The sequence below is a fragment of the Heptranchias perlo genome, chromosome 2, assembly GCF_035084215.1.
Source record: "Heptranchias perlo isolate sHepPer1 chromosome 2, sHepPer1.hap1, whole genome shotgun sequence".
In the NCBI taxonomy this organism is placed as follows: Eukaryota; Metazoa; Chordata; class Chondrichthyes; order Hexanchiformes; family Hexanchidae; genus Heptranchias; species Heptranchias perlo.
In genome coordinates, this window is record NC_090326.1 from 157,612,950 (window position 1) to 157,635,030 (window position 22,081).

Below are 22,081 nucleotides of genomic sequence, written 5' to 3' on the forward strand. Positions count from 1 at the left end.
TTTTTGAACAGCAAAACTTTAATAAAAGAATAAAACACTTTCACACTTATAATATTGAGATTGCATGCAGGTTAACGGCTTGTATTAAAAATATTCTTATTTAGTTTGAGACGCTCATAAATTGACTGCTCCTTTGGATGCCGTTCTATACAAAGATGTCTGGATCGTGGTAGTACAGATATCCACAAAAGCATCTCCGCTTGCAAATTTTATTTCCAGAAAGTTCAGGAGTTAGATCCTGGACCTTGAAAAGCCGATCTCTGTAAAACAAGCAAAAAAGAGGAATACATAGAATCAAAAAAAAAGCACAATTACGGTAGCCTCTCGCCATACTAAAATTGTGAGATTGCACTACAAATGCAGAAATCCTACTGCAGGCCTCAAAGAGTTTTTCAATTAGTTACATAGAGTGGAAATGTTTCTGTACACTTAAACGTAGCTTTTGATTGTCCAGACATACCAGTGCAAGCAATGCAATCTGTAGTTGCAGCTTTTAAAATACTGTTTTAGTCCTACAAAAGGCCATTGTAATCACTAGTGTATATTGAGATGAAAATAAATCTATTAAGGTTACCTCTAGTCAAATGCATTAGAAGTACTGGGGAACTGATAACCAGGGCCATATTCATCTGCCCACAATGGAAGCAATTTGACAGTTCCATCTACAGTTGCTGCTGGCCTGTGTGTCAAATGTATGGAGGGTAGCCCTTTGTACATCTCCACAGAGCAGGGTTGAAAGTAGCAAGCTGACAAAGAAGAGAATCTACAGACACTGCAAAAACACAGTGGTACGCCCAGTGCTTCTAAACACAACTGGTACATCTTTGGACGATGAAAACTGTTATGCAATGAGTGTAATTATTTAGTTTTTTTAAAAATGTATTCATTCTCGGGAAATGAGCATCGCTGGTGAGGCTGGAATTTATCGCCCATCCCTAGTTGCCCTCAAGAAGGTGGTTCTGTGGTCCACCTCCGAGTTACTGCGCTTTCAAGGCTATACATCCACCTGTCTCTTGAGAGTTTGGTAAGTGTGGGAATTTTAAGGGTTAATCTCTTTTGTACGGGTAATGTCTTTTAAAATTTAGTATTAATTGCTATTAGCTTTTAAGTAAGATCAACTGTTTAAGTTCAATTTTAAACTTTAAGTTTTTAAGTTTCTGTCAGGCTTAAGCAGAGACAAACAAGCAAGTTCTCCTATTGGAGAGTTGCTGTAATTAGTTAATTGGTTAGTTAGTTTAAACTGGTTCCTGAAACAGTAGCAGAGCAGGGCTGACTCATTTGAGTCACAAACAGTAGAAATACAGGGGCCTGTGAGTGCAACTGGCACTGAGTGCAGCGGGCACAGAGTGAGCAACTTGAGAGTTTGGTAAGTGTGGGAGTTCAGTGAAGTGGGGAAGGAGGTGCTGCTTTGCCTTGCTTTTTCTAACTTTTTCCGCAGAGCAGCGGCGGGCCTGAGCAGCAGAAGACCGAGAATGGGGATAAAAGCAGCAGACCTGCAACAAGAGAAAACTGCAGTGTAATGTCACAGGTGAGGCAGGTAAGTGATTAGTAGTGACTGAAGTTAACATGTAGCATATAACTAAATTTTAAAAACTAAACTTAATTTAATCTAATTAAACGAGGTAAATAATTTGATTAACACCAAATTAATTAATTAAATAAAATAATGGGAGAAACAGGGGATGTGTTGCTGCTGCAATATGTGGGAGCTTGTGGACATTTTTGTCCAGGGCGACAACATCTGTAGTAAGTGTCTACGGCTCGAGGAACTATGGCTTCGAGTTGAGGTGCTGGAGTCCGAGCTGTGGACATTGCGAGACATCAGGGATGGAGAAAGCTACCTGGACCTTTTGCTCCAGGAGGCAGCCACACCCCTTAGATTAAATACTTTAGAATTGACACATGGTCAGGGAAGGGAGGGTGTGACTGCGAGTGAGGCAGGTATGGGGATCCAGGAAGTAGTATTGCAGAAGCCGTAGTCCCTGCGCTTGTCCAATAGATTCGAGGTTCTTGCAACCCTTGTGGACAAGTGTGGGGACTGCGGGGAGGACAAGCCCACGGCACCGTGGTACAGGAAGTCGCTCAAGTGGGGGGAGTAAAAAGGAAGGTGGTTGTAGTAGGCAACAGTATAGTTAGGGGGATAGACACTGTTCCCTGCAGCCAGGAGCATGAGTCCCGAAGGTTGTGTTGCCTATCCGGTGCCAGGGTTAAGGACATCTCCTCCGGGCTGGAGAGGAACTTGGAGTGGGAGGGGGAGGATTCATTTGTCGTGGTCCTCGTAGTCCTACCTATGTCGTTGGTACCTAAGAAAAAGGTTCTGCTGAGGGAGTTTGAGCAGCTAGGGACTAAATTAAAAAGCAGAACCACAAAGGTAATCATCTCTGGATTATTACCTAAGCCACGAGCAAATTGGCACAGGGTCAATAGAATCAGGGAGATGAATGCGTGGCTCAAAGATTGGTGTGGGAGAAGTGGGTTTTGATTCGTGGGGCACTGGCACCAGTACTGGGGAAAGAGAGAGCTGTTCCGTTGGGACAGACTACACCTGAACCATGCTGGGACCAGAGTTCTAGCGAATCGAATAACTAGGGAGGTAGATAGGGCTTTAAACTAAATTGGGGGAGGGTCCTGGTGGAGAGAAATCTAGAACACTAAAAAGAGAAAAGACAAGGAAGCAGTGCAGGAAAGTAATTGGGATAAGGATAACCAGATTATGTCAGGAAGGGACAGAGCGTACGAACGAATAGGATCCGGGTGAGAAAAAATGGTAATAAGACAAATAGGGCCATAGTACAAAAAAATGTTTGTTTAAAAAAAATCTAAAGGCACTGTATCTGAATGCACAAAGCATTTGTAATAAGGTAGATGAATTAACAGCGCAAATAGATTTAAACGGATATGATATAATTGCAATTACATAGATATGGCTGCAGGGTGACCAAGGCTGGGAGCTGAATATCCAAGGGTATTTGATATTTAGGGAGGACAGACAAAAAGGAAAAGGAGGTGGGGTGGCGTTGTTAGTAAAGGATGAAATCAGAGCAATAGTGAGAAAGGATATTGGCTCAGAAAATCAAGATGTAGGATCAGTCTGGGTGGAGTTAAGAAGCACCAAGGGGCAGAGAACACTGGTGGGAGTTGTCAATCGGCCTCCAAACAGTAGTGGTAATGTAGGGGATGGGATCAAACAGGAAATTAGAGATGCATGTAACAAGGGTACTACAGTAATCATGGGTGACTTTAATCTACTTATAGACTGGCCAAACCAAATTAGCAATAATACTGTGGAGGAAGAATTCCTGGAGTGTGTACGAGATGGTTTTTTAGACCAGTACGTCGAAGAGCCAACCAGGGAACAGGCTATCTTAGATTGGGTATTGTGTAATGAGAAGGGGTTAATGAATAATCTTGTTGTGCGGGGTCCTTTAGGGAAGAGTGATCATAACATGATAGAATTCTTCATTTAAGATGGAAAGTGAAGTCGTCCAATCGGAAACTAGGGTCCTAAATCTAAACAAAGGAAACTACGAAGGTATGAGGAGTGAGTTGGCTATGATAGATTGGGAAGCTTCATTAAAAGGCATGAAGGTGGATAGGCAATGGCTAACATTTAAGGAACGAATGCATGAATTGTAACAATTATACATTCCTTTCTGGCGCAAAAGCACAAAAGGAAAAGCGGCCCAACCATGGCTAACAAAAGAAATTAAGGACAGTATTAGAACCAAAGAGGAGTCATATAAAGTTGCCAGAAAAAGTAGCAAGCCTGAGGATTGGGAGCAGTTTAGAATTCAGCAAAAAAGGACCGAGATTGATTAAGAGGGGAAAAATGGTATGTTGGAAATGTTAGTATTACCTAAGAAAGGATATACTTGCCATAGAGGGTGCAGTGAAGGTTCACCAGATTGATCCCTGGGATGGCAGGATTGTTGTATGAGGAGAGATTGGGTCGACTCAGCCTGTATTCACTCGAGTTTAGAAGAATGAGAGGGGAACTCATTGAAACATATAAAATTCTGACAGGGCTGGACAGACTGGATGCAGGGAGGATGTTTCCCCTGGCTGGGGGTCTGGAACGAGGGGTCACAGTCTCAGGATACAGGGTAAGACATTTAGGACTGAGATGTGGAGAAATTTCTTCACTCAGAAGCTGGTGAACCTGTGGAATTCTACCACAGAAGGCTGTGGAGGCCAAGTCACTGAATATATTTAAGAAGGAGCTAGATAGATTTCTAGACACAAAAGGCATCAAGGGTATGGGGAGAGAGCAGGAATATGGTATTGAGATAGAGGATCAGCCATGATCATATTGAATGGCGGAGCCGGCTCGAAGGGCCGAATGGCCTACTCCTGCTCCTATTTTCTATGTTTTTAAATAGAATAAATCACCTGATGAAGGAGCAAAGCTCCGAAAGCTTGTGATTTCAAATAAAGCTGTTGGACTATAACCTGGTGTTGTACGACTCCTTACATCTAAATAGAGTATGAGAGTAAACTTGCAAGGAACATAAAAGTGGACTGTAAAAGCTTCTACAAGTATATAAAAAGATAAAGATTAGTGAAGACAAATGTAGGTCCCTTACAATCAGAAACAGGAGAATTTATAATGGGGAACAAGGAAATGGCAGAGCAATTAAACAAATACTTTGGTTCTCTCTTCACAGAAGAGTACATAAATAACTTCCCAGAAATGCTAGGGAACCAAGGGACTAGTGAGAAGGAGGAATAAAAGGAAATTAGTATTAGTAAGAAAATAGTGCTGGAGAAATTAATGGGACTGAAAGCCAATAAATCCCCTGGGCCTGATAATCTGCATCCCAGAGTACTAAAAGAGGAACCATGGAAATAGTGGATGCATTAGGACTGGAGAATTTTAGCTATGATGACAGATTGGATAGGCTGGGGTTGTTTTCCTTGCAACAGAGGAGGCTGAGGGGTGATTTGATTGAGGGATACAAAATTATGAGGGGCCTAGATAGAGTGGATAGGAAGGACCTATTTCCCTTAGCGAAGGGGTCAATAACCAGGGGGCATAGATTTAAAGTGATTGGTAGAAGGATTAGGGTGGAAATGAGGAAACATTTTTTCACTCAGAGGGTGGTGGGGGTCTGGAACTCACTGCCTGAGAGGGTGGTAAAGGCAGAAACCTTCAACTCATTTAAAAAATACCTGGATGTGCACCCGAAGTGCTGTGACCTGCAGGGCTACGGACCAAATGCGGGAAAGTGGGATTAGGCTGGGTGGCGCGGACACGATGGGCCGAATGGCCTCCTTCTGTGCCGTAAATTTTCTATGATTCTATGATTAGTTGTTATCTTCCAAAATTCTATAGATTATGGAACAGTTCCTGCAGATTGGAGGGTGGCAAATGTAACCTCACTATTTAAAAAAGGAGGGAGAGAAAACAGGGAACTACAGACTGGTTAGCCTAACATTAGTAGTCGGGAAAATGCTAGAGTCTATTATAAAGGATGTGATAACAGGACACTTAGAAAATATCAACGGGATTAGCCACTGATGGCTCAAGATGATTCTCCGTTTCTGAGTTACACAAACCGTTAAGATCATTTGTTCAACCTAAGCTAATCTCAGCAGGGGCAGTGATAGAGGCACTGCAGTTTACCATAGTGTCCCTGACAACTACTTCCTCTGCTGGAAGTGCACATTTACGGAGACTGGTTGAAGACATTACCAGGTTCACCTGTGACGTCCTCCACAGTCAGGTAGTCTGCCAGCAGTCCCGCACATGAATAATAGCCTCTCGGATAAGACGTTGGAAAATGGCCAGTGCCCTTGAAGCAATACCTGGAGTTAACACCTTCAGGAGAGCGTGAAAATTGCAGGAGTAAATTGGGATGTGGTTTATTTGGATTTTCAGAAGGCCTTTGATAAAGTCCGACATAAGAGGTTAGTGTGCAAAATTAAAGCATGTGGGATTGGTGGTAATATGCTGGCGTGGATTGAAAATTGGTTAACAGACAGGAAACAGGGAGTAAGAATAAATGGGTCTTTTTCGGGGTGGCAGGCAGTGACGAGTGGGGTACCACAGGGATCAGTGCTTGGGCCCCAGCTATTCACAATATATATCAATGATATGGATGAGGGAACCAAATGTAATATTTCCAAGTTTGCTGACGACACAAAACTAGGTGGGATCGTGAGTTGTGAGGAGGATGCAAAGAGGCTTCAAGGCGATTTAGACAAGTTGAGTAAGTGGGCAAATACATGGCAGATGCAGTATAACGTGGATAAATGTGAAGTTATCCACTTCAGAAGGAAAAACCAGAAAGGCAGAGTATTATTTAAATGGTGATAGATTGGAAAATGTTCATGTACAGAGGAACATGGGTGTCCTTGTACACCAGTCACTGAAAGCAAACATGCAGGTGCAGCAAGCAGTTAGGAAGGCAAATGGTATGTTGGCCTTCACTGCAAGAGGATTTGAGTACAGGAGCAAGGATGTCTTACTGCAGTTATACAGGGCCTTGGCGAGACCACACCTGGAGTATTGTGTGCAGTTTTGATCTCCTTACCTAAGAAAGGATATACTTGCCATAGAGGGAGTGCAGCGAAGGTTCACCAGACTGATTCCTGGGATGGCTGGACTGCCATATGAGGAGAGATTGGGTCGACTAGGTCTGTATTCACTAGAGTTTAGAAGAATGAGAGGGGATCTCATTGAAACATCTAAAATTCTGACAGGGCGAGACAGACTGGATGCAGGGAGAATGTTTCCCCTAGCTGGAGGGGTTCAGAATGAGGGGTCACAGTCTCAGGATATGGGGTAGGACATTTAGGACTGAGATGAGGAGAAATTTCTTCACTCAGAGGGTGGTGAACCTGTGGAATTCTCTACCACAGAAGGCTGTGGAGGCCAAGTCACTGAATATATTTAAGAAGGAGGTAGATGGATTTCTAGACACACAAGGCATCAAGGGGTATGGGGAGAGAGCGGGAACGTGGTATTGAGATAGAGGATCAGCCATGATCATTTTGAATGCTGCAGCAGGCTCGAAGGGCCGAATGGCCTACTCCTGCACCTAGTTTCTATATCTCAACATAACAAACATTTCCAGCAATGACGTTCCACATCCGCACGATCACCTCTACTATCCCCCAGGATTCCATCCCTTTCCTTCCCTTTGTTTGTTTACGTGCTGCCTCCCGGCAAAGGAGTCAGCATTCATATATATTCTGTAAGGGAAGGCGAGGCGGGGAGAGAGAGGTTACAATAACATAAGCAAATGCAAACATTATAAGAACATAAGAAACATAAGGTCCAAGGTTGCCTGCCCCCTAGTAGGATCAGTTACATACTGCTCAAGAAATCCATCCCTGATGCACTCAATGAACTCGTCCTCAAGGCTGCTCTGCCCAATTTGATTTGTCCAGTTAATATGATAATTAAAATCCCCCATAATTATAGCTGTTCCCTTATTACATGCCCCAACTATTTCCTGATTAATACTTCTTCCAGCAGAGTTGCAACTATTAGGAGGCCTATATACTACGCCCACTAATGTTTTTTTTCCCTTATTATTCCTTATCTCCACCCAAACTGTTTCATTATCTTGATGCTTTGTCCCAATATCATTTCTCTGTATTACAGTGATTCCTTCCTTTATTAACATAGCCACCCCACCTCCCCTTCCTTCCTGCCTGTCCTTCCTGATTGTTAAATACCCTGGCATATTTAATTCCCAGTCATTGTCACCCTGCAGCCATGTTTCTGTAATGGCCACAAGATCGTACCCATACGTAGTTATTTGTGCCGTTAACTCGTCCATTTTGTTACGAATGCTACGTGCATTCAGATAAAGAACTTTCAAATCTGTTTTGTGACGCTTAGTTCCTGCTTTTTCCTTTTTTAACACTTTACCTATTACTCCATACCTTCTGTCCCTTCCTGTTACGCTTTCCTCTCTCTCCCTGCTCAGGTTCCCAACCCCCTGCCACTTTAGTTTAAACCCTCCCCAACAGCACTAGCAAACACTCCTCCTAGGACAGCGGTCCCGGCCCTGCCCAGGTGCAGACCGTCCGGTTTGTACTGGTCCCACCTCCCCCAGAACCGTTTCCAGTGTCCCAGGAATTTGAATCCCTCCCCCTTGCACCATTCCTCTAGCCACGTATTCATTTGAAATATCCTCCTATTTCTACTCTGACTAGCACGTGGCACTGGCAGCAATCCTGAGATTACTACCTTTGAGGTCCTATTTTTTAATTTACCTCCTAACTCCCTATATTCTGCTTTTAGGACCTCATCCCCTTTTTTACCTATATCGTTGGTGCCTATGTGCACCACGACAGCTGGCTGTTCGCCCTCCCCCTCCAAAATGTTCTGTAGCCGCTCCGAGACGTCCTTGATCCTTGCACCAGGGAGGCAACACACCATCCTGGAGTCTCGGTTGCGGCCGCAGAAACGCCTGTCTATTCCCCTTACAATTGAGTCCCCTATCACTATAGCTCTTTCACTCTTTTTCCTCCCAGCCTGTGCAGCAGAGCTACCTGTGGTGCCAGGAAGTTGGCTGCTGCTGCCTTCCCCTGATAAGTCATCCCCCCCAACAGCATCCAAAGTGGCATATCTGTTTGAGAGGGGGATGGCCACAGGGGACCCCTGCACTACCTGCCTGCACCTCTTACTCTTCCTGGTGGTCACCCATTCACTGCCTGCCTGTATACCCTTTACCTGCGGTGTGACCAACTCGCTAAACGTGCTATCCACGAGTTTCTCTGCATCGCGGATGCTCCACAGTGAGTCCACCCGCAGCTCCAGCTCCGAGATACGATCGGTCAGTAGCTGCAGGTGGACACACTTCCCGCACACATGGTCGGCAGGGACACTGGTCGTGTCCATGACTTCCCACATCTTGCAGGAGGAGCATATCACGGGTGCGAGGTCTGCTGCCATGACTTGCCTTAGCTGAGTTACCCCTTTTAAATTACGTTGAAATTAGAAAATGTTAACTATACTAGGGACCTAGGTTCACTAAAAAAAAACACTTTCTGCTATAAAACCTGCAGATCTTCCCTTTCTTATTACTTTACTTACAGTAAAATGGTAGAAATACTCACCTGAACCTACTCACCAATCAGCTGCCTCCCCTGTGCCGCGTCACTTTCTGACTGGTGACGTCACCTCGAACTCTGCCGCTGGTCTCAGAGTCTCGCTATCAGAGTAAGCTCTGGTCTCGCTCTCTCCCGCCGCTCACCGACTGAACTCCGGCTCTCTCCGCGCTGTTTATATCCCCGCTCTGGTCTCGCTCTTTCCCGCCGCTCACCAACTGAACTCCGGCTCTCTCCGCGCTGTTTATATCCCCGCTCTGGTCTCGCTCTTTCCCGCCGCTCACCAACTGAACTCCGGCTCTCTCCGCGCTGTTTATATCCCCGCTCTGGTCTCGCTCTCTCCCGCCGCTCACCGACTGAACTCTCGCTCTCTCCGCGCTGTTAATATCCCCGCTCTGGTCTCGCTCTCTCCCGCTGCTCACCGACTGAACTCCCGCTCTCTCCGCGCTGTTTTTATCCCCGCTCTGGTCTCGCTCTCTCCCGCCGCTCACCGACTGGACTCTCGCTCTCTCCCGCCGCTCACCGACTGAACTCTCGCTATCTCCGCGCTGTTTTTATCCCCGCTCTGGTCTCGCTCTCTCCCGCCGCTCACCGACTGGACTCTCGCTCTCTCCGCGCTGTTTTATATCCCCGCTCTGGTCTCGCTCTCTCCCGCCGCTCACCGACTGGACTCTCGCTCTCTCCGCGCTGTTTTTATCCCCGCTCTGGTCTCGCTCTCTCCCGCCGCTCACCGACTGAACTCTCGCTCTCTCCGCGCTGTTAATATCCCCGCTTTGGTCTCGCTCTCTCCCGCCGCTCACCGACTGGACTCTCGCTCTCTCCGCGCTGTTTTTATCCCCGCTCTGGTCTCGCTCTTTCCCGCCGCTCACCGACTGGACTCTCGCTCTCTCCCGCCGCTCACCGACTGGACTCTCGCTCTCTCCGCGCTGTTTTTATCCCCGCTCTGGTCTCGCTCTTTCCCGCCGCTCACCGACTGAACTCTCGCTCTCTCCGCGCTGTTTTTATCCCCGCTCTGGTCTCGCTCTCTCCCGCCGCTCACCGACTGAACTCTCGCTCTCTCCGCGCTATTTATATCCCCGCTCTGGTCTCGCTCTCTCCCGCCGCTCACCGACTGGACTCTCGCTCTCTCCCGCCACTCACCGACTGAACTCCCACTCTCTCCGCGCTGTTTTTATCCCCGCTCTGGTCTCGCTCTTTCCCGCCGCTCACCGACTGGACTCTCGCTCTCTCCGCGCTGTTTTATATCCCCGCTCTGGTCTCGCTCTCTCCCGCCGCTCACCGACTGGACTCTCGCTCTCTCCGCGCTGTTTTTATCCCCGCTCTGGTCTCGCTCTCTCCCGCCGCTCACCGACTGGACTCTCGCTCTCTCCGCGCTGTTTTTATCCCCGCTCTGGTCTCGCTCTCTCCCGCCGCTCACCGACTGGACTCTCGCTCTCTCCGCGCTGTTTTTATCCCCGCTCTGGTCTCACTCTCTCCCGCCGCTCACCGCTTTATAACAATTTTTGTGCAAACACTATAGTTGGTGTTAGTGTCCAATTTTTGGAATAAATTGGGGCACATTTCATTTTTTTTACCACTCAAATTATTGGACCGTGTGCTCTCTAAGCAGTAACACTGCTGATATGATCGTCTAATTGTGTGTTGACTTAAGTTTGTGTAAATACAAATTTCTGACTTGCAAACCAATATTCCTTGATGACACAGCTCCTCTAAATTCAACTCGAAGTTAAAAAGAAAAAAAGGTGAAATAAATTCCGGGACGTTATTAAGATATTTTACTTGTTTTTCTTCATTTTTGCCTCGTCACTGGATTATCAGCACCTCATGCTTTGTACTCAGAAGCATTCTCCGTTTTTCACGTTGTTTTAGGTAATTCCTGAGTTTTGTTGTTTGAAAGGAAACGGTTGAGCATCTTAGCTTCATTTTTGATTCCTCTTGTAACCACGGTAACGAACGGCATTCAGAGGCGCATGGCCTTCCCCTACAATGTAAAATATATATGTAATTATGCATCATGGCACGAGGGACAATCAATGTTAGAGTAACTCCGCCACCCCAATATGCATTTGGCTTCATTGTCCAAAAAGTGTTTGATTCCTTTTCTCCCAATTTACTCCTGCAATTTTCACGCTCTCCTGAAGGTGTTAACTCCAGGTATTGCTTCAAGGGCACTGGCCATCTTCCAACGTCTTATCCGAGAGGCTATTATTCATGTGCGGGACTACTGGTAGACTACCCGACTGTGGAGGACGTCACAGGTGAACCTGGTAATGTCTTCAACCAGTCTCCGTAAATGTGCACTTCCAGCAGAGGAAGTAGTTGTCAGGGACACTATGGTAAACTGCAGTGCCTCTATCACTGCCCCTGCTGAGATTAGCTTAGGTTGAACAAAAGATCTTAACGGTTTTTGTAACTCAGAAACGGAGAATCATCTTTGAGCCATCAGTGGCTAATTTTAATTCTGAGAGATGATCTTTGTTCGTAGCATTCTGATTTTTAGAACCAACAATTCTAATATCCCCACTGATTTTTTAAGAGAGATTGCGATTTCATCGAATAAAAGTTACTGCATTTGAGTCCTTTTCATTAAAAAGATAACTTTTGAGACAGGTTTCACTGTTTCTTCTTAAATAAGTTGCAGTTTTCCCCCAACAACAATCTTAGTTTAAAAAGAACTGCAGATACAAATTTAGCAAACCGTGGAGTCAGGCAGGTTTGAAATATGTAAAATAAAAACCACATGGGTGCTGCACAGCTATGAATTGACTCAAGATCAAGAGAAGTGGAACACTCACCCTGGATTATGGCACAACGTATTCTTCAGAAATGAAACTGCTCCTTGTGAAAGGCCAGCGTAGCATCTCCCTAACTTGATTTTCCCTTTTCTTATATTCTTTTCTTTGTCGCAATCTTTATCAGACATAAAAGGACAATCTCCACTCAACCTACAAGATAATGGAAATACAGTGTCTCCGGTTAGGATTCTTCTTTCTGTAAATTCAATTTGAGTTTCCCTTTTTCTGTCATTGGGCCAGATTTTGCTGTCAAAATAACAGTGAGGCTCATGGCGCTCACCGTTATTTGTGCGCATATGGTACAGCAACTTCAGACGAGGGGCAGATGCGGGGTTAAATGCGAATGTCCGAAAGTTGCTGTCCGGGTTGCACCGTTCCACCGTTAGCTTTGTGAAAATGGCATCTCGCTGCCTGCCTCACCATTGACACACATTGAATGTCGTGAAGTTGCTGTGTTTGCGCGGTCAATATGAACTAAACCCGCCGCTGATATTCAGAGTTAGTAATTACAAGCGTAAGTACCTTTTAACGACGTGATAAGTGTTAATTACTGCCAATCAACCTCTCTGGCACTGAAAATGAACTGTTACAAGTGTGGAGCCTCATTCCTTTGGGTTGTGAATTGTTTTAGGAGATTTTAAAAATGTCAAATTAAAAAAAAATCTTACTTTTCCGTTGTGTCACTTTTTTCACTCTCTCTTAATCCAATTTTTCTTTCCCTCTCATTATTTCTGTTTCTGTACCTGATTTGACATTGAATTCACTCCCTTTAATTCACCCTTCCTCTCAGTCCTTCCGCTCTTTATTTCCCAATCCTTAAATCTCATTGATTAAGGAGATACTCTGTTGGTTGCCCTGTTCACTCAGGTCCCAGATGCCCTGTTTCCCTCGCTGCTCCATTATCAGCTCATTCTTTCAGCAATATAGTGGGCAAAATATTTTTGAGCTGAAGGATGCAGGGGCAAGTCTAATTAACGGCAGCCGCCCTAAGATGCCCTGCTACGGCAAAATCTGGCCCGTTGTTTTTCTCCTCCCCAATGCATTGCTCAAGAGGACAAGCAAATATTCTGCTGCCCAAGGTGCTGCTCTGTGAACAGCTGTTAGGTAGTCTTCATCCACTGCCTGAGATGACTAGCCCTTTAGTCCCACATTCCTTATTGGGGAATCCACCTGCTTTTTGCTCTGTGCCTCCCCTTGAGGTCTGAAACTCACTGGCATCTTGGGAAATATGGAGTTTCCCCATATGCTGTAGGAAGTTATTCTTTTTTTATTATTCGTTCATGGGATCTGGGCGTTGCTGGCAAAGCAACGCTGGCAAGTTCTGAAAGAATTCCCCTGGTTGCTACTTGTAGTGATATTGTAAATGTGTTTATGAAGGTTTGATCTGCTCAATACTTCTAAAAGAACTGTACGATTTCATGCGAAGTTCTGAACAGAGGAAGTCAGCACAAGCAAATTTATGCTGTCGTTACACATAATGGCCAGAGGAATTCTCACCTTCTGGTTCGCACTTAGGATGGGACTAGTAACGGATTTTAATCAGCAAAATTTATTTTGAACTCTTCTAAATAACTCTTCCACTCGCTGAAAATGATTATCTGAACTTTACTGGAGAAGACTAATTCTAGTCTATAAAAACACACTTTTGATACAGATGAAGACAGAGTATTAAAGGGAACCTCTGTAGTGGATCAGCAACGAAAAGATGCAGCAAAAAAGCACAGAAAGTCAATGAAGTTGAGCGTCGGAAACTTAAACACATATGTGCAAAGTGGCGAGTTGGTTTCTTTATCAGTTTTAACAAAGCTGTAAAGTAAAGCGCCCCTGGCAACTAGCAGGTAGGATTTTCCAGGTGCAATGCTGACATAATTTAATTTTTTTCTCTTGAATTACCCCCCTTTTACTGATTGGGATTGTCCCATAGATGGTGGGAGCTGTCCAGTACCTCTCCTAAGTTACTATTCTCCATGTGAGATTCTGGAAAATCATAATTAGTCCACGTGCGTTGTGACAGCTGAGTCAGTTCTGTCCACATCTTGTGTCCGTACACATACACTTCCAGCAGGAGTTGGTGCAGTCATGAGGACTAAGAACTCTGGCTGATTTTTTTTTTCACACTCCCTTGTCCAGGGATGCCAAGGTCAACAGTGATGCCTCAATGTCGTACGAGCTGTGATGGGCAAACTCGACACAGATCATTGATTTAAAAAAAAAATTATTTGTTTTCAGGATGTGGGCGATGATAGCAAGGCCACATTGGTAGCCCTGAGAAGTTGGTGGTGGGACTTTTTCTTGATGGTGCTCTGACTTGTATTAAGAGCTGGGGGCTGGAGCAACAGCTTCCCTTCCCTGAACATTAGTGAACTAGTTGGGTTGTTACAACAATACAGCAACTTTCACAGTCAGCCCACCGATGACCAGCTTTATTGAATTCAATTTCACAACTTAGAATGATGGGATCTGAACTGAGTACCTTTGGGTTGCTGGTCCAGGACCATAACCTCCACACTACCATTCTCTAGTAATTGAACTTGGGTCCTTGAAAATAAATAAAACATTTTATGTTGAAATTCCTCTTTTGAAGATGACAGACTGAGGATGGCAAAAGGGTGAAGGGGGACAGATTGTGCAGATAAATAAGCCCTGTAGGAATAAGTACAGTCAGAGATGTAAGTAAAAGGAACTCACATTGTAAAGGTCAGCACACCAACAGCCCAGATGTCCGTCTCTGGAGCAACTGCCTTCCCTTCAAGGATTTCTGGAGCTGAAGAAAGAAATGTTAATTTTGTAAACTGTAGTACTGTGAGATGCTTTTATAAATATATATAATATATATATATGAAAAATATATTTAATAATCTGTCAATTGTATAATTATTCAAATTGACAGTAAATAATTCATTCATTGTCATTAATTCCTACTCACATCATGATTTGATTAAAAAGAGAAACAAAACTGTATACATCTCACTATGCTGCCTCATGCGATAAATTAGCAGTAACTGCGTCTTTAGCCAGTATTTTAGCAAAAACCTGGGGAAATTTGTAAAATTGAAATTTCATTCAAGTATGTCTCCTCCGAATGTTATGCAATCTGAAGATGACAAAATGCATTGGAGGGGTGCAAGAAGGAGCAATTTAAATCTATTTCTCTACCCTTTCGCCTGAAATTCTGTATTTAGAAGCATATGATTAAAGCTCAGGAAATCAATTGATTTGGTAGCTGTAATGATGAAGTGTGCTTGTGCAGGCACTTAAAACTTTTGATGCTGTTCTGGAGAAGCGAGTCACTGTGTCATTGACAGAGGCTGAAAGAACCTTCTGCTGGTCTTGAAACAGAAATAGGGTGGGCCTGAGACACTGGGGAGTGCAAGGCTGAGGTTGGGAGGCTGCGGTGGGATACAGGATATCTAGCACGGACCTGACACACCTCAGATGTTACTACAGATGCAAAATAATCTTATAAGCATAGCCGGGCATTTCCTGATGGTGTCTTTGACCTTGTACAGGAGCCAGACATTTACAAACAGTGACAATCTACAGAGAAATAATTAGCCTTGAATTGACCTCAGCATGTGAACATTTACAGCAATTAGACCTTGTTGCCTTAAATAGACAGGCCACGTGATACACAGTTCCAGCTAGCAGCGGAATAATACACTTCGAGTTACATGGCATAATGCTCCTCTTCCTTATAAAACTGTATCCTCTGACTTACCGTAAGAACCACAAGAAATCAACTAATCTATGTATCTTTTTATATAAATAAAATGTATGTACTTATTACATTTATACTGGGGCTTAAAGGGTTAAATTATGAGGACAAGTTGCATCAACTTGACTTGTATTTTCTTGAATTTAGATTTAGATGGTAATCTAATTGGTGTTTAAAATGATAAAGGAATTCAATAGGGTGCATAAAGAGAAACTTGTTCCTCTAGTGGGGGAATCCAGAACAAGGGGGGAAAATCTTAAAATTAGAGCTAGGCCATTCAGGAGTGAAATCAGGAAGTACTTCTTCACACAAAAGGTAGTGTAAATCTGGAACTCTCTCCCCCAAATGGCTGTGGGGATGCTGGGCCAATTGAAATTTTCATAAGAAATAGGAGGAGGAGTAGGCTGTACGGCCCCTCGAGCTTGCTCCGCCATTCAATCAGATCATGGCCGATCTTCAACCTCTACTCCACTTTCCTGCCGATCCCCATATCCCTTGATTCCCCTAGAGTTCAAAAATCTATCTATCTCAGCCTTGAATATACTCAACAACTCAGCATCCACAGCCCTCTGGGATAGAGAATTCCAAAGATTCACAACCCTGAGTGAAGAAATTCCTCTTCATCTCAGTCTTAAATGGCCGACGCCTTATCCTGCGACTATGCCCCCTAGTTCTAGACTCTCCAGCCATAGGAAACAATCTCTCAGCATCTACTCTGTCAAGCCCCCTCAAAATCTTATATGATTCAATGAGATCACCTCTCATTCTTCTAAACTCCAGAGAGTACAGGTCCATTCGATTCAACCTCTCCTCGTAGGACAACCCTCTCATCCCAGGAATTAATCTAGTGAACCTTCAGTGCACTACTTCCAAGGCCAGTACATCCTCCCTTAGATAAGGAGACCAAAACTGTATGCAATACTCCAGGTGAGGTCTCACCAACGCCCTGTACAACTGTAGTAAGACTTCCTTACTTTAGTACTACAACCCCGTAGCAATAAAGGCCAACATGCCATTTGCTTTCCTAGTTGCTTGCTGTATCTGCATGCTAACGTTTTGTGTTTCTTGTACCAGGACATCCAAGTCTCTCTGGACACCAACATTTAATAGATTCTCACCATTTAAAAAATATTCTGCTTTTCTATTCTTCCTACCAAAGTTAATAACCTCACCTTTCCCCACATAATACTCCATCTGCCACCTTCTTGCCCACTCACTTAACCTGTCTATATCCCTTTGCAGACTCTTTGTGTCCTCCTCACAACTTACCTTCCCACCTAGCTTTGTATCGTCAGCAAACTTGGATACATTACACTCGGTCCCTTCATCCAAGTCATTAATATAGATTGCTAATAGCTGAGGTCCAAGCACCGATCCCTGCGGTACCCCACTAGTTACAGCCTGCCAACCCGAAAATGACCCATTTATCCCTACTCTCTCTTTTCTGTCTGTTAACCAATCCTCTAACCATGCTAATATGTTACCACCAATCCCATGAGCCCTTATGTTGCATAACAACCTTTTATGTGGCACCTTATTGAATGCCTTTTGAAAATCCAAATATACTTCATCCACTGGTTCCCCTTTATCTACCCTGCTAGTTACATCCTCAAAAAACTCCAATAAATTTGTCAAACGCGGTTTCCTTTCATAAAACCATGTTGACTCTGCCTAATCATATTATTATGTTCTAAGTGCCCTGTTACCACTTCCCTAATAATGGATTCCAGCATTTTCTGATGACTGATGTCAGGCTAACTGGCCTGTAGTTCCCTGTTTTCTCTCTCCCTACTTTCTTAAATAGCGGGGTTACATTTGCTACCTTCCAATCCACTGGGACCGTTCGAGAATCTAGGGAATTTTGGAAGATCATAACCAATGCATCTACTATCTCTGTAGCCACCTCTTTTAGAACCCTTGGATGTAGGCCATCAGGTCCAGGGGATTTATCGGCTTTTAGTCCCATTAGTTTCTCAAGTACTTTTTCTCTACTGATAATTACTTTAAGTTCCTCACTCTCATTAGCCCTTCGGTTCCTCATTATTTCTGGTATGCTTTTTGTGTCCTCTACCATGAAGTCAGATACAAAATATTTGTTTAATGCATCTGCCATTTCCTGATTCCCCATTATTATTTCTCCTGTCTCAGCCTCTAGGGGACCAACATTTACTTTTGCTACTCTCTTCCTTTTTACACACTTGTAGAAACTCTTACAATCCATTATTACATTTCTTGCCGGTTTACTTTCGTATTCTATTTTCTCCCTTTTTATCAATTTTTTGGTCGTCCTTTGCTGGTTTCTAAAACTCTCCTAATCCTCAGGCTTACTACTCTTCTTGGCAATATTATAGGCCTCTTCTTTTAATCTAATACTATCCTTAACTTCTTTAGTTAGCCACGGGTGGATCACTTTTCCCTGGGATCGATGGATTTTTGTTGGGTAAAGGTATCAAGGGATACGGAACAAAGATGGGTAAATGGAATTAAGATGTAGATCACCTATGATCCAATAGAATGGTGGAACAGGCTTGAAAGGCTGAACGTCGTACTCCTGTTCCTATGAAATACTAGTAATATTAGATTATACCCAAATGTGTACCCAAAATTACTGATGCTGATACTATCTGATATAAGTGGATTTGTAAATAGTGTATTTTACTCAAATTACTATGAATATTGCTTCATTAGGCATTTGATCCTAGATTGGTAGGCCGTGGAGTTTCCCCTTTTAAAATAAAATGTATCATGTAAAAATATATGATGAAATCTGTAGATCGCTTTTTGGGGGGGGAAGCGGGAGAGCAGAGGGAAGAGAGTTTGGCCTAAATGTACATTGTGGCTGAAGTAAGAATACAGTGACATAACATTGCATCAACAGAGGCTTTTCCAGCTTAGTTCTATGTATGACCAGTAGCTTCCCAGAGCCTTTGTAAACTAAACATTGTTGGATGAAGGTGGCTGTTGTGCATATCTGGAAATGAAATCTTCTCAGTTCTGCTGGGGAAGTTTGCTACTCAACAGGTGTTAACCGTGGCTCAGTGGTAGCACTCTCGCCTGTAAGTCAGAAGGTTGTGGGTTCAAGTCCCACTCCAGAGACTTAAGCACAAAATCTAGGCTGACACTACAGTGCAGTACTGAGGGAGTGCTGCGCTGTCGGAGGTGCCGTCTTTCGGATAAAATGTTAAAACGAGTCTGCCCTCTCAGGTGGACATAATAGATCTCATGGGTGTATTTCGAAGAGGAGCAGAGGAGTTATCCCCGGTGTCCTAACCAATGTTTATCCCTCAACCAACATCACTAAAAAGCTGATTATCTGGTCATTATCACATTGCTGTTAGTTGAATCTTGGTGTGTGCATATTGGCTGCCACGTTTCCTACTTTACAAAAGCACTTCATTGGCTGTAAAGCGCTTTGGGACGTCCTGAGGTTGTGCAAGGTGCAATATAAATGCAAAGCTCACCCATATTTTCCACAAAGTCTCTGCACTTTTCCACCAGCACAGGACGGCCAGGCATGAGAATCTCAGCGTTGCCAAAATCCAGCAGCTTTAATACGTTGTGCTCCACAATGATCATGTTCTCTGATTTCAGATCAAGGTGGAGAGTATGATTGAGATGGAGGTATTCAACAGCACTAAGCACCTGTTGCAGCAACTCCCCCACATCATGCTCAGAGTAAGAGGATCTACAAGGAAAGAAAACGCTGCCTTAATCTTTGGTAAAGATTCTCTGTGGTGGTGTAACCTAAAAGCAGTCAGTTACCTTCCAAACACCCCTGTCTCACTTTTTAAAATTAATTCATGGGATGTGGGCGTCGGTGACAAGGTCCAGCATTTATTGCCCATCCCTAGTTGCCCTTGAGAAGGTGGTGGTGAGCCGCCATCTTGAACCGCTGCAGTCCGTGTGGTGAAGGTTCTCCCACAGTGCTGTTAAGAAGGGAGTTCCAGGATTTTGACCCAGCGACGATGAAGGAACGGCGATATATTTCCAAGTCGGGTTGGTGTGTGATTTGGAGGGGAACGTGCAGGTGGCGGTGTTCCCATGTGCCTGCTGCTCGTTCCCTTCGCAGAGTTCCTGGATCAGAACTAAATATTCAGGTGTGATATACCATTTCTCCAGGGTCTCTGTCAAAGTAACGGCGGGAGATCAGGAGAACCCAGTGGAAATTCTCCCCTATGGTGTTTAGAAGTTTCCGCACAGGTGGAGAAATAAGTAAAAGTACACTGAAAATAACAAATTTAGTTCAGGTTGTATCTTGCCACACTACGAGGAGAGATACAGGAAAACTGTAATTAGCTTTTTCTTAAAATAAACTTTGTGCTGATTAAGGTGGAGGATGTTTGTGCGGGAAAATAGATCACTTTCCAACATCAGGCAATCACTGTCAGCTTCCAGTTTGGAGATAGCGGCTCCGAATTCCTTCTCGTTCCATTCCACTGCCCCCTGCATTTATATTATAGCAGAGTCGCTCCCACTATTTGCAGTGCAGCTGGAGGCTCCCATCTTAAACATTCACTCCCTCCACCACCGGTGCACTGTGGCTGCAGTGTGTACCATCTACAGGATGCACTGCAGCAACTCACCAAGGCTTCTTCGACAGCACCTCCCAAATCCACGACCTCTACCACCTAGAAGGACAAGGGCAGCAGGCACATGGGAACACCGCCACCTGCACGTTCCCCTCCAAATCACACACCAACCCGACTTGGAAATATATCGCCGTTCCTTCATCGTCGCTGGGTCAAAATCCTGGAACTCCCTTCCTAACAGCACTGTGGGAGAACCTTCACCACACAGACTGCAGCGGTTCAAGAAGGCGGCTCACCACCACCTTCTCAAGGACAATTAGGGATGGGCAATAAATGTTGGACCTTGTCACCGTACCCACATCCCATAAATGAATTAAAAAAAGTGAGACAGGGGTGTTTGGAAGGTGACAGCAGCTTCATCTGAAGACCGAGCAATCACCTGGAGGTTTTCAAAAATCTTTCAAAATACCCCTCTTATTTTTAAAGTTGTACTGCAATCGATCGGTCTGCTCGCTGTTTAAATTTTAAATCCCCACAATAACACTTAGCAACCCCGAATGCGAGGGATTAACAGGCACCGCTTGCACCCAGCATTGCTAGGGCACAAATGGAGGAAAATACATCATGTGACAAATTTCCTTCATTTGCACGGCATTGTAATATGCTCACCCATTTGCGAGTGGTCATATCATGGTGCCCAACTCCAAATTCACAGGAAAGTTTGACTAGCAGAAAGGGAGACAGGGACTCCTCGTAACCGGGTGCCTGCCCCAATTTCCATCCCAGCCTACCCAGATCACAGCGCTTTTACACAGAGAAAACAGAGGAAATTTGGGCCAGCATAGCCAGAAGCACGATAAAACTCTCTAAATTGTGACGGTGGAAAACAAGGCTCACACAGAACAGTTCCATCTTTACCTTTCTGCCAAGTTGCGAAAGAGCTCTTTCCCTTCGCAGAGTTCCTGGATCAGAACTAAGTATTCAGGTGTGATATAGGCACCATGCAGCAGTACAATGTTGCTGTGATGGAGCTTCTTCAGGGTTTCATACTCCTTCAGGACAAATGGCTTATTCTGTTTCTTGAAGGGAGTGATTTTAGCTGCAAGTGATTTTCCGGAAGAGTTTTCTGTACACTTCTTTATGATGCTGAAGCGTCCTCTTTTAAAATGAAAAATCAAATGCATAGAATTAAAGTTTAAAATAATCCAGTTAATTTAAAGGAAACTAAATCTAGGGATACTGAAAGATATTAATCAGCAAGAATGTCACCATGCCTCCATTCTTCCCTAAAATCACCTTGCCTTCCATCAAAAGCTCTTAAAAATCTATGGCCGGGAATTTCCTCGGAGCTTCTCCTACTTCACCGCCTGAAGTGCAGCAGCAACCCCCTCTTACACACGTAATCGGAATATCTGCTGAGCTTCTGGTGAAGTTAAGCCAGTGGAGCTCTGAGGAAATTGCAATGTCTTTGACTGTGCATTCGCTGCACCCCCACCCTTTAATTTTTCATGCCTCGTGCTTGGTGTTCTCCTCTGCCTCTTGTAACACTCTGAGTTGTTTTCTATGTGTGGGATGCTATATAATTGCAAGCTGTTATTGAATGGAGGATGAATTAGTAAACTGACAGACATTTAGCAAGTAACATCCTCTTTGTATGAGCTATTATTTTTAAAGCAAATGTTTCCCCATTTCCTGGTTTTAGTCTCCCTCTATACTTTGGTTCTTTCGTCAGCTGATTACTGAGGAACAACAATCGTTAATCCGTGGAATGGCTTCTTTTGACATTACTGATCATAATTAAAGTTTGAATCAACAGAACAAAGTGGTTACCTGTATTGGCTCACCTCCGCAACCCTAAAAGAAAGACTTTCATTTATATAGAGCTTTTTCACGACCTCAGGACGTCCCAAAGGGCTTTACAGCCAATGAAGCATTTCTGAAGTGTAGTCACTGTTGTAATGTAGGAAACGCGGCAGCCA

General features: G+C 44.2%; 1 protein-coding gene across 1 annotated transcript in view; it reads right to left on the reverse strand.

Annotated features, from left to right (window-relative positions):
• LOC137299362 (obscurin-like) overlaps window positions 1–22,081 on the reverse strand; it is a 552,786-nt gene continuing 530,705 nt past the window's right edge. The window contains exons 121-126 of the mRNA XM_067968057.1: window positions 21,021–21,260; window positions 19,035–19,258; window positions 14,547–14,622; window positions 11,859–12,008; window positions 10,843–11,044; window positions 1–260 (exon numbers count right to left, since the gene is read on the reverse strand). Coding sequence (XP_067824158.1) covers window positions 10,867–11,044; window positions 11,859–12,008; window positions 14,547–14,622; window positions 19,035–19,258; window positions 21,021–21,260 — 868 coding nt within the window. The 3' untranslated portion in view covers window positions 1–260; window positions 10,843–10,866. The remainder of the gene's footprint in view (window positions 261–10,842; window positions 11,045–11,858; window positions 12,009–14,546; window positions 14,623–19,034; window positions 19,259–21,020; window positions 21,261–22,081) is intronic.